Source organism: Bombina bombina, chromosome 7 (genome assembly GCF_027579735.1).
Source record: "Bombina bombina isolate aBomBom1 chromosome 7, aBomBom1.pri, whole genome shotgun sequence".
Classification (NCBI taxonomy): domain Eukaryota; kingdom Metazoa; phylum Chordata; class Amphibia; order Anura; family Bombinatoridae; genus Bombina; species Bombina bombina.
The window spans coordinates 433,893,737-433,905,596 of NC_069505.1; the positions used below are offsets into that span (position 1 = coordinate 433,893,737).

General features: G+C 47.3%; 1 protein-coding gene across 1 annotated transcript in view; it reads left to right on the forward strand.

The window, feature by feature from the left end:
* GUCY2C (guanylate cyclase 2C) overlaps window positions 1–11,860 on the forward strand; it is a 262,021-nt gene that overhangs the window by 31,801 nt on the left and 218,360 nt on the right. Inside the window, exon 9 of the mRNA XM_053689439.1 lies at window positions 281–363. Coding sequence (XP_053545414.1) covers window positions 281–363 — 83 coding nt within the window. The remainder of the gene's footprint in view (window positions 1–280; window positions 364–11,860) is intronic.

An 11,860-nucleotide genomic window follows, 5' to 3' on the forward strand; every position in this document is an offset into this window, starting at 1 on the left:
GCATAATATAGTGATCTATAAGGTGTCACTTCATATAAAGTCTGTAGCCGCGTGTCTCTTGTTACATGTGCACAATATAGTGATCTATAAGGTGTCACTTCATATAACGTCTGTAGCCGCGTGTCTCTTGTTACATGTGCACAATATAGTGATCTATAAGGTGTCACTTCATATAAAGTCTGTAGCCGCGTGTCTCTTGTTACATGCGCACAATATACTGATCTATAAGGTGTCACTTCATATAACGTCTGTAGCCGCATGATCATATCTCTTGTTACAGGGGCGTCTGGCCCACTGCTGCTGGATGAGTTTGGTGATCGAGACCTGAACCTTACACTGTTGTACAGCTCTACCACAAAAAAAGTAAGAAAAGTGCACCCTAGAGGCAAACTGTGCATATAACCCATATGTAGTTGTTGGCTGTAGCAGTGAGATTCTATTGGTGCTGACCCAGTCCCTTTAATAGAGAATGTATTGTTCTTATATGCAGATAAAAAAAACTTATATTAACCCCTCAGCTGCCAGAGACGACGTGTGCTTCAGCACTCGCATGCAGTAAAGGGGTTAAAAGTAAGAACTACTTAATGACTGGACGTCTTGTATGTGAATCTTCATTTGTGCAGCTGCATTAAGGGATAGAAAGGTCAGAACTGAAATGTAAAGAAAAAATGTCATATCCTCAAGCCTAGGGGCTGCCACTAATGAGTGATTAGCAACAGATGTATGATCCCGCAGAGAGAGGAGAAAGAGAGATGCTTGTAAGAGTTATTCTCTTATTATAAGTATTATATACCTTTATTAGATGAACTAATTATAGACAATAATTCAATCTGGGTTATCTAACAGATTAAAATAATACTCATAATTTATCAAATAATAATTGACACAAGTCTATTTATTAATTATCACAACAAGTGAAGATTAATATATACCTTGAGATCTAGAGGTATTAGATAATACAATTTTAGTTCCAGTTCACTGTATTTATATACATCTTAGACCAATCAGTTTAGTCCATACCATAAGTGAAAGGCTATTTATACAGTCGTATGCAAAAGTTTAGGCACCCCTGACAATTTCCATGATTTTCATTTATAAATAATTGGGTGTTTGGATCAGCAATTTCATTTTGATCTATCAAATAACTGAAGGACACAGCAATATTTCAGTAGTGATATGAGGTTTATTGGATTAACAGAAAATTTGCAATGTGCATCAAAACGAAATTAGACAGGTGCATAAATTTGGGCACCCTTGTCATTTTGTTGATTTGAATACCTGTAACTACCTAGCACTGATTAATTGGAACACACAATTGGTTTGGTGAGCCCATTAAGCCTTGAACTTCATAGACAAGTGCATCCAATCATGAGAAAAGGTATTTAAGGTGGCCAATTGCAAGTTGTTGTTCTATTTGACTCTCCTCTGAAGAGTGGCAACATGGGGGCCTCAAAACAACTCTCAAATGACCTGAACACAAAGATTGTTCAACATTATGGTTTAGAGAAAGGCTACAAAAAGCCATTCCAGAGATTTAAGCTGTCAGTGTCCACTGTGAGGAACATAGTGAGGAAAAGGAAGACCACAGGCACAGTTCTTGTTAAGGTCAGAAGTAAAATATCGGAGAAGCAAAGGCAAAGGATGGTGAGGACGGTCAAAAACAGCCCACAAACCAACTCCAAAGACCTACAACATCATCTTGCTGCAGATGGTGTCACTGTGCATCGTTCAACAATTCAGCGTATGGGAGAGTGATGCGGAAGAAACCTTTTCTGCACACACACCACAAACAGAGTTGCTTGAGGTATGCAAACACACATTTGGACAAGCCAGCTTCATTTTGGAAGAAGGTGCTGTGGACTGATGAAACAAAGATTGAGTTATTTGGTCATAACAAGGGGCGTTATGCATGGTGGCAAAAGAACACAGCGTTCCAAGACAAAGACTTGCTAGCCACAGTAAAATTTGGTGGATGTTCCATCATGCTGGGATGCTGTGTGGCCAGTGTCGGTACTGGGAATCTTGTTAAAGTTGAGGGTCACATGGATTCCACTCAATATCAGCAGATACTTGAGAATAATGTTGAGGAATCAGTCACAAAGTTGAAGTTACGCTGGGGCTGGTTATTTCAACAAGACAACGACCCAAAACACTGCTCAAAATCTACTCTGGCATTTATGCAGAGGAACAAGTACAATGTTCTGGAATGGCCATACCAGTCCCCAGACTTGAATATCATTGAAAATCTGTGGGGTGATTTGAAGCTGGCTGTCCATGCTCGACAACCATCAAACCTAAGTGAACTGGAGATGTTTTGCATGGAGGAATGGTCCAAAATACCTTCATCCAGAATCCAGACACACATTACAGTCTATAGGAAGCGTCTAGAGGCTGTTATTTCTGCTAAAGGAGGCTCTACTAAATATTATTGTGATATTTCTGTAGGGGTTCCCAAATTTATGCACCTGTTTATGCACCTTGTTTTGATGCATATTGCACATTTTCTGTTAATCCAATAAACCTTATTTCACTACTGAAATATTACTGTGTCCTTCAGTTATTTGATAGATCAAAATGAAATTACTGATCCAAGCACCCAATTATTTATAAATGAAAATAATAGAAATTGTCAGGGGTGCCTAAACTTTTGCATATGACTGTATATGTTAAGATCCTTATAAGACTTCATGAATTTGGCTAACATATAGATAATTCTATTTTAACTTTACTCATGCGCAGTTCCATAGTACTATAATAATCATTTTTCACTAGCTAGCACTAAATAGTAGTTCTGTAAAGATGAGACAAAAACAAACACAGAGGCGCCACATGTGTAGGTCAATAAAACCAAAAAGATCCAATTAGCGACAGAATAAGGGTACTCACAAGCAGGGCGGCACTCACAAGTGAGTGCCGCCCTGCTTGTGAGTACCCTTATTCTGTCGCTAATTGGATCTTTTTGGTTTTATTGACCTACACATGTGGCGCCTCTGTGTTTGTTTTTATCTCATTTTTACAGAAGTACATCATCACCTTGGGTGACCACAGAGAGCTGCCTATCTAGTTTTGGGAAGTTGAAGACACCTATTGGACTATTCCTCCGGCTTTGTTTGGCTGGTTCTTATATATACTTTTTATTTTTCTCATTTTATGGTTATATTGTTTTATTGTTTTATTCATATCTGTCAATTGTGTATCATCTGCCCCATCTTTTATTTTCATTACACCATTGTATTTATTGTTATTTTAACCGTATAAGTTGCATATATAGGGAACCATATTATATTATATTATATATACCCTACGCCTTCTAGCGCCTCCTATAGAAGCACTGTGATTCTTATATCACTGCTACTTCTTTATCTAAATAGTAGTTTGATTGACATGAGCAACTGAATGTAAATGTCGCTTTTCTAAATGTAATTCACTTCAACGGGATTAACCTATTGCTAACTGAATCCTGACTAATCCTATGTTATCTATACTATAATTGTGTTTGTAATGTCCGTCGCCGTCGCCAGTTGTGCACGCATCCTCAAAGGAATGTTGGAGGCGCGCGCAGCCACCTTGCGGCGAGGAGACAGCATCAGGAGCTCCAACTCTCAGCTGTAACATAAAAGCTGAGAGCTGGAGCTTCTGAAGCTTCAGGCCTCTGCCGCATATGGAGCTGGAGCGCGATCGGTGCTCCGCCTCCATATGAGGGCAGATGCCTGATCGATACAGACGATGACACTGTGTGCGTCACCATCTGTAACGATCTTCTGCTGGTGCCGGTGGGAGGTGTGAGTGGGTGGCGGGTGGGCGGCTCGGCAGGGAAGGGGAGGCAGTGGCCTAATTAAAAAAAAAAAAAAAAAAAGGACAGGGGGAGAGAAAGCAAAAGAGAGGGGAAAAGAGAGCGGAGACAGAGAGCAAAAGAGAGGGGGAAAGCGAGAGAGGAGAGAGAGCAAAAGAGAGGGGGAGAGAGAGAGCAAATGAGAGGGGAGAGAGAGAGAGAGCAAAAGAGAGCGGAGAAAGTGAGATGGGAGAGAGAGCAAAAGAGAGGGGAAAGATAGAGCAAACGAGTGGGGAGAGAGAGAAAATGAGAGGGGGAGAGAAAGAAAGCAAAAGAGAGGGGGGAGAGAGAGAAAGCAAATGAGAGGGGAGAGAGAGAGCAAATGAGAGGAGTAGAGAGAGCAAAAGAGAGGGGGGAGAGAGAGCAAAAGAGAGGGGGAGAGCAAAAGAGAGGGGGGAGAGCAAAAGAGAGGGGAGAGAGAGAGCAAAAGAGAGGGGAGAGAGAGAGCAAAAGAGAGGGGAGAGAGAGAGCAAAAGAGAAGGGAGAGAGAGAGCAAAAGAGAAGGGAGAGAGAGAGCAAAAGAGAAGGGAGAGAGAGAGCAAAAGAGAAGGGAGAGAGCAAAAGAGAGGGGGAGAGGGAGAGCAAAAAAGAGGGGGGAGAGAGAGCAAATGAGAGGGGAGAGAGAGAGCGCAAATGAGAGGGGGGGAGAGAGAGCAAATGAGAGGGGAGAGAAAGAGCAAATGAGAGGGGAGAGAAAGAGCAAATGAGAGGGGAGAGAGAGAGCAAATGAGAGGGAGGAGAGAGAGAGCAAATGAGAGGGAAGATAGAGAGCAAAAGAGAGGGTAGAGGCAGAGAAAAAGAGAAGGGGAGAGAGAAAATGAGAGGGGGAGAGAGAGGAAATGAGAGGGGGGAGAGAGAGCAAATGAGAAGGGGAGAGAGAGAGCAAATGAGAAGGGGAGAGAGATTAAAAGAGAGGGGAGAGGGAGTGTTAAAAGAGAGGGGGAGAGAGAGCAAAAGAGAGGTGGGGGAGAGAGAGCAAAAGAGTGGGAGGGGGAGAGAGAGCAAAAGAGAGGGGAGAGAGAGAGCAAAAGGGTGGGAGGGGGAGAGAGAGCAAAAGAGTGGGAGGGGGAGTGTGAGCAAAAGAGAGGGGAGAAAGAGCAAAAGAGAGGGGGGGGGAGAGAGAGCAAATGAGAGGGGGAGAGATTAAAAGAGAGGGGGAGAGATATTAAAAGAGAGGGGGAGAGAGATTAAAAGAGAGGGGAAAGAGATTAAAAGAGAAGGTAGAGGGAGAGCAAAAGAGAGGAGGGAGAGAGAACAAGAAAGGGGGGATAGAGAGCAAATGAGAGGGGGGGAGAGAGAGCAAAAGAGAGGGGGGAGAGAAATCAAATGATAGGGGGGATAGAGAGCAAATGAGAGGGGAGAGAGAGAGCAAATGAGAGGGGAGAGTGATAGCAAATCAGAGGGGAGAGAGAGAGCAAAAGAGAGGGGAGAAAGAGAGCAAAAGAGATGGGGGAGAGAGAGAGCAAAATAGAGGGGAGAGAGAGAAAGCAAATGAGAGGGGAGAGAAAGAGCAAATGAGAGGGGAGAGAGAGCAAATGAGAGGGGGGAGAGAGCAAAAGAGAGGGGGAGAGAGAGAGCAAAAGAGATGGGGAGAGAGAGAGAAAGCAAATGAGAGAGGAGAGAGAGAGAGAACAAATGAGAGGGGGGATAGAGAGCAAATGTGAGGGAGGAGAGAGAACAAATGAGAGGGGAGAGAGAGAGAGCAAAAGAGAGGGGGGAGAGAGAGAGAGCAAATGAGAGGGTGGAGAGAGAGAAAAAGAAAGGGGAGAGAGAGAGAGCAAACGAGAGGTTGGAGAGAGAGCAAAAGAGAGGGGAGAGAGAGAGTAAAATAGAGGGGGGGGAAAGAAAGCAAATGAGAGGGGAGAGAGAGAGCAAATGAGAGGGGAGAGGGAGAGCAAAATAGAGGAGGGAGAGAGAGCAAGAGAGGAGGGAGAGAGAGCAAGAGAGGAGGGAGAGAGAGGAGGGAGAGAGAGCAAGAGAGGAGGGTGAGAGAGCAAACGAGAGTGGGGGAGAGAGAGCAAAAATGAGGGGGGGGGAGAGAGAGCAAATGATAGGGGGGATAGAGAGCAAATGATAGGAGGTATAGAGAGCAAATGAGAGGGGAGAGAGAGAGCAAAAGAGAGGGGAGAGAGAGAGAGCAAAAGAGAGGGGAGAGAGAGAGCAAATGAGAGGGTGGAGAGAGAGCAAAAGAGAGGGGAGAGAGAGAACAAAAGAGAGGGGAGAGAGAGAGCAAAATATAGGGGGGAAAGAGAGAAAGCAAATGAGAGGGGAGAGAGAGAGCAAATGAGAGAGGGGAGAGAGAGCAAATTAGAGGGGGGAGAGAGAGCAAATGAGAGGGGGGGGGAGAAAGCAAATGAGAGGGGAGAGTGCAAAAGAGAGGGGGTGAGAGAGAGAGCAAAAGAGATGGGGAGAGAGAGAAAGCAACTGAGAGGGGAGAGAGAGAGAGCAAATGAGAGGGGGAGAGAGTGCAAATGAGAGGGGTGAGAGAGAGCAAATGAGAGGGGAGAGAGATTAAAAGAGAGGGGGAGAGAGATTAAAAGAGAGAGAGAGAGATTAAAAGAGATGGGAGAGGGAGAGCAAAAGAGAGGAGGGAGAGAGAGCAAGAGAGGATGGAGAGAGAGCAAAAGAGCAAACGAGATGGGGGAGAGAGAGCAAAAGAGAGGGGGGAGAGAGAGCAAATGAGAGGGGGAGAGATAGCAAATGAGAGGGGACAGAGAGAGCAAAGAGAGGGGAGAGAGAGAGCAAATAAGAGGGCGGAGAGAGAGGAGCAAAAGAGAGGGGACAGAGAGAGCAAATGAGAGGGGAGAGAGAGAGCAAATGAGAGGGGAGAGAGAGAGCAAAAGAGAGGGGAGAAAGAGAGCAAAAGAGATGGGAGAGAGAGAGCAAAATAGAGGGGAGAGAGAGAGCAAATGAGAGGGGAGAGAGAGAGCAAAATAGAGGGGAGAGAGAGAGCAAATGAGAGGGGAGAGAGAGAGCAAATGAGAGGGGAGAGAGAGAGCAAATGAGAGGGGGGAGAGAGCAAAAGAGAGGGGGAGAGAGAGAGCAAAAGAGATGGGGAGAGAGAGAAAGCAAATGAGAGAGGAGAGAGAGAGAGAGAGAGAGCAAATGAGAGGGGGGATAGAGAGCAAATGTGAGGGGGGAGAGAGAACAAATGAGAGGGGAGAGAGAGAGAGCAAAAGAGAGGGGGAGAGAGAGAGCAAATGAGAGGGTGGAGAGAGAGCAAAAGAAAGGGGAGAGAGAGAGAGCAAACGAGAGGTTGGAGAGAGAGCAAAAGAGAGGGGAGAGAGAGAGCAAAATAGAGGGGGGTAGAGAAAGCAAATGAGAGGGGAGAGAGAGAGCAAATGAGAGGGGAGAGGGAGAGCAAAAGAGAGGAGGGAGAGAGAGCAAGAGAGGAGGGAGAGAGAGCAAGAGAGGAGGGAGAGAGAGCAAGAGAGGAGGGTGAGAGAGCAAACGAGAGTGGGGGAGAGAGAGCAAAAATGAGGGGGGAGAGAGAGAGCAAATGATAGGGGGCATAGAGAGCAAATGATAGGGGGTATAGAGAGCAAATGAGAGGGGAGAGAGAGAGCAAAAGAGAGGGGAGAGAGAGAGCAAATGAGAGGGTGGAGAGAGAGCAAAATAGAGGGGAGAGAGAGAAAAAAAGAGAGGGGAGAGAGAGAGCAAAATAGAGGGGGGAGAGAGAGAAAGCAAATGAGAGGGGAGAGAGAGAGCAAATGAGAGGGGAGAGAGAGAGCAAATGAGAGGGGAGAGAGAGCAAATTAGAGGGGGGAGAGAGAGCAAATGAGAGGGGGGGAGAGCAAATGAGAGGGGAGAGTGCAAAAGAGAGGGGGTGAGAGAGAGAGAGAGAAAGAGAGAGCAAAAGAAATGGGGAGAGAGAGAAAGCAACTGAGAGGGGAGAGAGAGAGCAAATGAGAGGGGGAGAAAGTGCAAATGAGAGGGGTGAGAGAGAGCAAATGAGAGGGGAGAGAGATTAAAAGAGAGGGGGAGAGAGATTAAAAGAGAGAGAGATTAAAAGAGAGGGGAGAGGGAGAGCAAAAGAGAGGAGGGAGAGAGAGCAAGAGAGGATGGAGAGAGAGCAAAAGAGCAAACAAGATGGGGGAGAGAGAGCAAAAGAGAGGGGGGAGAGAGAGCAAATGAGAGGGGGAGAGATAGCAAATGAGAGGGGACAGAGAGAGCAAAAGAGATGGGAAGAGAGAGAGCAAAAGAGAGGGGAGAGAGAGAGCAAAAGAGATGGGGAGAGAGAGAGAAAGCAAATGAGAGAGGAGAGAGAGAGAGAGAGAGAGAGAGAGAGCAAATGAGAGGGGGGATAGAGAGCAAATGTGAGGGGGGAGAGAGAACAAATGAGAGGGGAGAGAGAGAGAGCAAAAGAGAGGGGGGAGAGAGAGAGCAAATGAGAGGGTGGAGAGAGAGCAAAAGAAAGGGGAGAGAGAGGAAACGAGAGGTTGAAGAGAGAGCAAAAGAGAGGGGAGAGAGAGAGCAAAATAGAGGGGGGTAGAGAAAGCAAATAATAGGGGAGAGAGAGAGCAAATGAGAGGGGAGAGGGAGAGCAAAAGAGAGGAGGGAGAGAGAGCAAGAGAGGAGGGAGAGAGAGAGAGCAAGAGAGGAGGGAGAGAGAGCAAGAGAGGAGGGTGAGAGAGCAAACGAGAGTGGGGGAGAGAGAGCAAAAATGAGGGGGGAGAGAGAGAGCAAATGATAGGGGGGATAGAGAGCAAATGATAGGGGGTATAGAGAGCAAATGAGAGGGGAGAGAGAGAGCAAAAGAGAGGGGAGAGAGAGAGAGCAAAAGAGAGGGGAGAGAGAGAGCAAATGAGAGGGTGGAGAGAGAGCAAAAGAGAGGGGAGAGAGAGAAAAAAAGAGAGGGGAGAGAGAGAGCAAAATAGAGGGGGAGAGAGAGAAAGCAAATGAGAGGGGAGAGAGAGAGCAAATGAGAGGGGAGAGAGAGAGCAAATGAGAGGGGAGAGAGAGCAAATTATAGGGGGGAGAGAGAGCAAATGAGAGGGGGGGAGAGCAAATGAGAGGGGAGAGTGCAAAAGAGAGGGGGTGAGAGAGAGAGAGAGAGAGAGAGAAAGAGAGAGCAAAAGAAATGGGGAGAGAGAGAAAGCAACTGAGAGGGGAGAGAGAGAGCAAATGAGAGGGGGAGAAAGTGCAAATGAGAGGGGTGAGAGAGAGCAAATGAGAGGGGAGAGAGATTAAAAGAGAGAGGGAGAGAGATTAAAAGAGAGGGGAGAGGGAGAGCAAAAGAGAGGAGGGAGAGAGAGCAAGAGAGGATGGAGAGAGAGCAAAAGAGCAAACAAGATGGGGGAGAGAGAGCAAAAGAGAGGGGGGAGAGAGAGCAAATGAGAGGGGGAGAGATAGCAAATGAGAGGGGACAGAGAGAGCAAAAGAGATGGGAGAGAGAGAGCAAAAGAGAGGGGAGAGAGAGAGAAAGCAAATGAGAGGGGAGAGAGAGCAAATGAGAGGGGAGAGAGAGAGCAAATGAGAGGGGAGAGAGAGCAAATTAGAGGGGGGAGAGAGAGCAAATGAGAGGGGGGGGAGAAAGCAAATGAGAGGGGAGAGTGCAAAAGAGAGGGGGTGAGAGAGAGAGAGAGAGCAAAAGAGATGGGGAGAGAGAGAAAGCAACTGAGAGGGGAGAGAGAGCAAATGAGAGGGGGAGAGAGTGCAAATGAGAGGGGTGAGAGAGAGCAAATGAGAGGGGAGAGAGATTAAAGAGAGAGAGAGAGATTAAACGAGAGGGGAGAGGGAGAGCAAAAGAGAGGAGGGAGAGAGAGCAAGAGAGGATGGAGAGAGAGCAAAAGAGCAAACAAGATGGGGGAGAGAGAGCAAAAGAGAGGGGGGAGAGAGAGCAAATGAGAGGGGGAGAGATAGCAAATGAGAGGGGACAGAGAGAGCAAAAGAGAGGGGAGAGAGAGAGCAAATAAGAGGGCGGAGAGAGAGGAGCAAGAGAGGGGACAGAGAGAGCAAAAGAGAGGGGAGAGAGAGAGCAAAATATAGGGGGGGGGAGAGAGAAAGCAAATAAGAGGGGAGAGAGAGAGCAAATGAGAAGGGAGAGAGAGCAAATGAGAGGGGGGAGAGAGAGCAAATGAGAGGGGAGAGAGCAAAAGAGAGGGGGTAGGAGAGAGAGCAAAAGAGATGGGGGAGAGAGAGAAAGCAAATGAGAGGGGAGAGAGAGAGCCAATGAGAGGGGAGAGAAAGAGAGCAAAAGAGAAGGGAGAGAGAGCAAAAGAGAGGGGAGAGAGAGAGCAAATGAGAGAGTGGAGAGAGAGCAAAAGAGAGGGGAGAGAGAGAGAACAAAAGAGAGGGGAGAGAGAGAGCAAAATACAGGGGGGAGAGAGAGAAAGCAAATGAGAGGGTGGAGAGAGAGCAAAAGAGAGGGTAGAGAGAGAGAACAAAAAAGAGGGGAGAGAGAGAGCAAAATACAGGGGGGAGAGAGAGAAAGCAAATGAGAGGGGAGAGAGAAAGCAAATGAGAGGGGAGAGAGAGAGCAAATGAGAGGGGAGAGGGAGAGCAAAAGAGAGGAGGGAGAGAGAGCAAGAGAGGAGGGAGAGAGAGGAAGAGAGGAGGGTGAGAGAGCAAACGAGAGTGGGGGAGAGAGAGCAAAAATGAGGGGAGAGAGAGAGAGCAAATGATAGGGGGTATAGAGAGCAAATGAGAGGGGAGAGAGAGAGCAAAAGAGAGGGGAGAGAGAGAAAAAGAGAGGGGAGAGAGAGAGCAGATGAGAGGGTGGAGAGAGAGCAAAAGAGAGGGGAGAGAGAGAACAAAAGAGAGGGGAGAGAGAGAGCAAAATAGAGGGGGGAGAGAGAGAAAGCAAATGAGAGGGGAGAGAGAGAGCAAATGAGAGGGGAGAGAGAGCAAATTAGAGGGAAGAGAGAGAGCAAATGAGAGGGGGGGAGAGAGAGCAAATGAGAGGGGAGAGTGCAAAAGAGAGGGGGTGAGAGAGAGAGAGCAAAAGAGATGGGGAGAGAGAGAAAGCAACTGAGAGGGGAGAGAGAGAGCAAATGAGAGGGGGAGAGAGTGCAAATGAGAGGGGTGAGAGAGAGCAAATGAGAGGGGAGAGAGATTAAAAGAGAGGGTGAGAGAGATTAAAAGAGAGAGAGATTAAAAGAGTGGGGAGAGGGAGAGCAAAAGAGAGGAGGGAGAGAGAGCAAGAGAGGATGGAGAGAGAGCAAAAGAGCAAACAAGATGGGGGAGAGAGAGCAAAAGAGAGGGGGGAGAGAGAGCAAATGAGAGGGGGAGAGATAGCAAATGAGAGGGGACAGAGAGAGCAAAAGAGAGGGGAGAGAGAGAGCAAATGAGAGGGTGGAGAGAGAGGAGCAAAAGAGAGGGGACAGAGAGAGCAAAAGAGAGGGGAGAGAGAGAGCAAAATAGAGGGGGGAGAGAGAGAAAACAAATAAGAGGGGAGAGAGAGCAAATGAGAAGGGAGAGAGAGCAAATGAGAGGGGGGAGAGAGAGCAAATGAGAGGGGAGAGAGCAAAAGAGAGGGGGAGGAGAGAGAGCGAGCAAAAGAGATGGGGGAGAGAGAGAAAGCAAATGAGAGGGGAGAGAGAAAGCCAATGAGAGGGGAGAGAGAGCAAAAGAGAGGGGAGAGAGAGAGCAAATGAGAGGGTGGAGAGAGAGCAAAAGAGAGGGGAGAGAGAGAGAACAAAAGAGAGGGGAGAGATAGCAAAATACAGGGGGGAGAGAGAGAGAGCAAATGAGAGGGGAGAGAGAGAGCAAATGAGAGGGGAGAGAGAGAGCAAATGAGAGGGGAGAGAGAGCAAATTAGAGGGAGGAGAGAGAGCAAATGAGTGGGGGGAGAGAGCAAATGAGAGGGGAGAGTGCAAAAGAAAGGGGAGAGTGCAAAAGAGAGGGGTGAGAGAGAGAGAGAGCAAAAGAGATGGGGAGAGAGAGAAAGCAAATGAGAGGGGAGAGAGCAAATGAGAGGGGGAGAGAGTGCAAATGAGAGGGGAGAGAGATTAAAAGAGAGAGAGAGATTAAAAGAGAGAGAGGGATAAAAGGGAGAGGGGAGAGGGAGAGCAAAAGAGAGGAGGGAGA